At 37.6% G+C, this 2,923-nt stretch overlaps 1 protein-coding gene across 1 annotated transcript; it reads right to left on the reverse strand.

The window, feature by feature from the left end:
• On the reverse strand, nt 1,347–2,566 carry LOC104757125 (probable methyltransferase At1g27930). Its single transcript, XM_010479840.2, has one exon. The coding sequence runs from the start codon at nt 2,430–2,432 to the stop codon at nt 1,563–1,565; it is 870 nt and encodes a 289-aa protein (XP_010478142.1). The 5' UTR covers nt 2,433–2,566; the 3' UTR covers nt 1,347–1,562.

Genomic DNA, 2,923 nt, shown 5'->3' on the forward strand with positions numbered 1-2,923 from the left:
GATCGAGATTGTAGATTATAGCCATTTTGTGGGACATCAACTCTTGTAACCTAACCAGATTCACCATTTATTTATGCAAAAACAATACTAATTGAGAAATTTGGAAATCGATTAACCTAATTATGTATTTTTGTTCTTGAATTTAGTTATAATAAATAGTAGTGAAAACTTGTATGAAGTTCAAGAGAATAGAGAAAGTTATGATCTCTAACATTGTTAGTGGAAATATAAGAAATGAAAAATTATGTATTTTTCAGGCAAAGAAAAAAAAATTCATGTATTTTTCTGGCAAAAAATAAATAGTTTGTGTTTTTTTTTCTGGAACTTTTTTCAAAAATAGTAACGCCGTCACAATACCGTTAACCGTCGTAACGGAGAGGAGGAGAAAATGGAAAAAAATAATAGTTCGTGTATTTTTTATCTACTAAAAAATAGTTTGCGTATTTTTCTGGCAACGAAATAAGTTCATGTTTTTTTCTGTCAAATATTAAATAGTTAGTGTTTTTTTAGGGAATTTTCCAATACTAGAAATGTTTTAAATAAAATATTATTATTGCATTGGTTTTTATGTGTTAAACTTGTCTGGTGGTTTAGAGAAAAAGATTCATAGAAAAAAATTTGAGAATCACCAGAAAAATGAGAGAAAAATTAGAAAAATACTTTCTCATCAGTCACATTTTAAACAATGGAATGAAATTATTTTTCATTGAATTCTTTTGTCTTTCCGTATTGTCAACTTTTTTTCCTTTATTTTCAAAAGAAAATAAATATAGTATACGCATAAGTACAGACTTCTTTTTAAAATTCTAACCTGTAAACACCTCTTATTTTCTCTGTCTCCATTACTCTAATACCACATTAGACACATCCAATTATAATATGTATTACCCTTACTACATAAGTAAATTCTTTTTGTCTTTGCTATGTCTAATAAAACCCTATTAACAAAAGTAGATATTAGAAAACGCAAAATGCATATTTTAAAGTTAAAACATAAAAAGACATTAATGTCCATGGTTTTGGTTACAAGAGAACAGATTAAGGTGACTGTTTGGGTTTATACGTAAACGTTAAAATCTACAGACTACTATTAAAAGTAGATATTAGATGACACCACTTGTATGTATTTCCGCGAGATCTAATATTGGTAAAACGTCCACATCGCAACNATATACCTTTCGTGCGAGACGTCAGACGAAGAAAAGTCTGAGTCACCAGCTCACCTCACCTCACCACATGGACTACTATATAGAGTTCAAATCTAGACTAGTAAGCATTTAAAAGTCTTAGATTTTTTTTAAGTTTCCTACAAGATATATAAATCTCTAATTATTACCATATATATATGATAAAAATGTGATACATATATAATGCCCGATGCAATCGGTGGGAAACTCCACAGTAACTAAAAATAACGAAACACGAGATGTAGATCCAAAACTGTCGGGACTAAATCAAGAAATAAGTGAACCCTATGTTGTAAATAAGATTCCTCAAATAAGTAAGAAAAGGGCAAAAGAGGCAAAATAAAAGAAAAGGGAAGTGGGATACGTGTCACAATCTTAGCAAAACCTATAATCACCGGCGTCAACCGTAGCGTTCGCAGCCACCGGAGGAATAGCGAAATGCCATAACCTCCCGGCGGCGTTGACTCTGTACTTCCTGCATAAAAACTCCTCCGCGAAAGTCTTCTCTACCCTCCGGTTAACGTCGTGCAAGAACACGTGGGTGACTCCAGGTTTCTTCCGGTTCCTAGCCATAACCGCCGCCGAGAAAATCGCCGCCATTCTTCCCGGAGCTTCAGCGAAGTAACCTTTAGGAGCATCGACCATCAACAGATCCCACTCTGTATCGTAGAACTCATCGGGTAGTCCCGTGAGAGCGAGCTTGCACTTCTCGTTTCCCCGGAGATAAGACTTCGCCGGGAAACAGCTAGGCTCCTTCTTGTACGAGCGTAGAAGCGAATCGGCTTGCTGGAGCTGCGTCCTGTAACGCACGTGATGCGCACGCAAGAACGGAGAGTCTTTGGTCACTTTCTGGAACCATTCAAGATCTTCTTCCAAGAACAAGGTTTTGCCGCGTGGATTCAAAGAAGCCCACATGAGCGAGTCACGGCCGAGACCGAACACGAGGAAGTTAGCAGGAGCTAGCTTTTTCAAGATGTTGAAAGAGATCGAGATCTCGGCCATGTTCTGTTGCGGGACGACGGTGGATGTAGCGTAGTGGACGATCGCTTGAAGCTGGATCGGTGTGGCTTCGTATTCAGCAGCCGCGGCAACGGCTCGGCTTTTGGCGCTCGCGGTGGAGCAGAGGAAGAGAGTCTCGTCTGCGGCTCGTATGAAGCTTGTGAAGAGCAAAGCACCGCCTACTAAACCGGCTAGTAAAACGCCGGTGATGATCCATCGTTTCTCCGATGGGATTAACGTGTTCATCTTCTTATTTCAATCTCAGATCTGATTTAATCTTTTTATTTTTAGTTTTATTTTGTGGTTTTTGGTCGTTGAGAGACCTCGGATGAGAAAAATAGCAATGTGAAGAGGATTGGTCATCGGGGGACTGAATAGCGAATTGGGATATTATTTCTTGGAGATGGTCTGGTTAAATGACACGTGTTCATATCCGACCACTGAAGTAGCTTTGGCTTAAGTGGATGATATGAGCAAGACACGTAGTAACTGTGGATTATTCGAATTTTGAAAGAGAAAAAAATATCTGTGGCATATGTTATTTTATTGGAGTATGGGTTGTCGTGCCCACTTTGGTTTAGGAAAGATAACGATTAATAATAATAACAAGATCGTTCATATGCCAAATATGTCCAATGTCCATACTCCATTACCGTTTCAGTTGTTTTCGTGCCAATACATATACTGGGTACGTAATCATTCAATCTACTGGTTTATCGATGGAGCACGGTTAATTT

The sequence above is a fragment of the Camelina sativa genome, chromosome 17 (assembly GCF_000633955.1).
Source record: "Camelina sativa cultivar DH55 chromosome 17, Cs, whole genome shotgun sequence".
Lineage (NCBI taxonomy): Eukaryota > Viridiplantae > Streptophyta > Magnoliopsida > Brassicales > Brassicaceae > Camelina > Camelina sativa.

What these genes read in the sequence shown, in the direction of transcription:
- LOC104757125 (XM_010479840.2), bottom strand. Translation starts at nt 2,432, where the DNA reads ATGAACACGTTAATCCCATCGGAGAAACGATGGATCATCACCGGCGTT.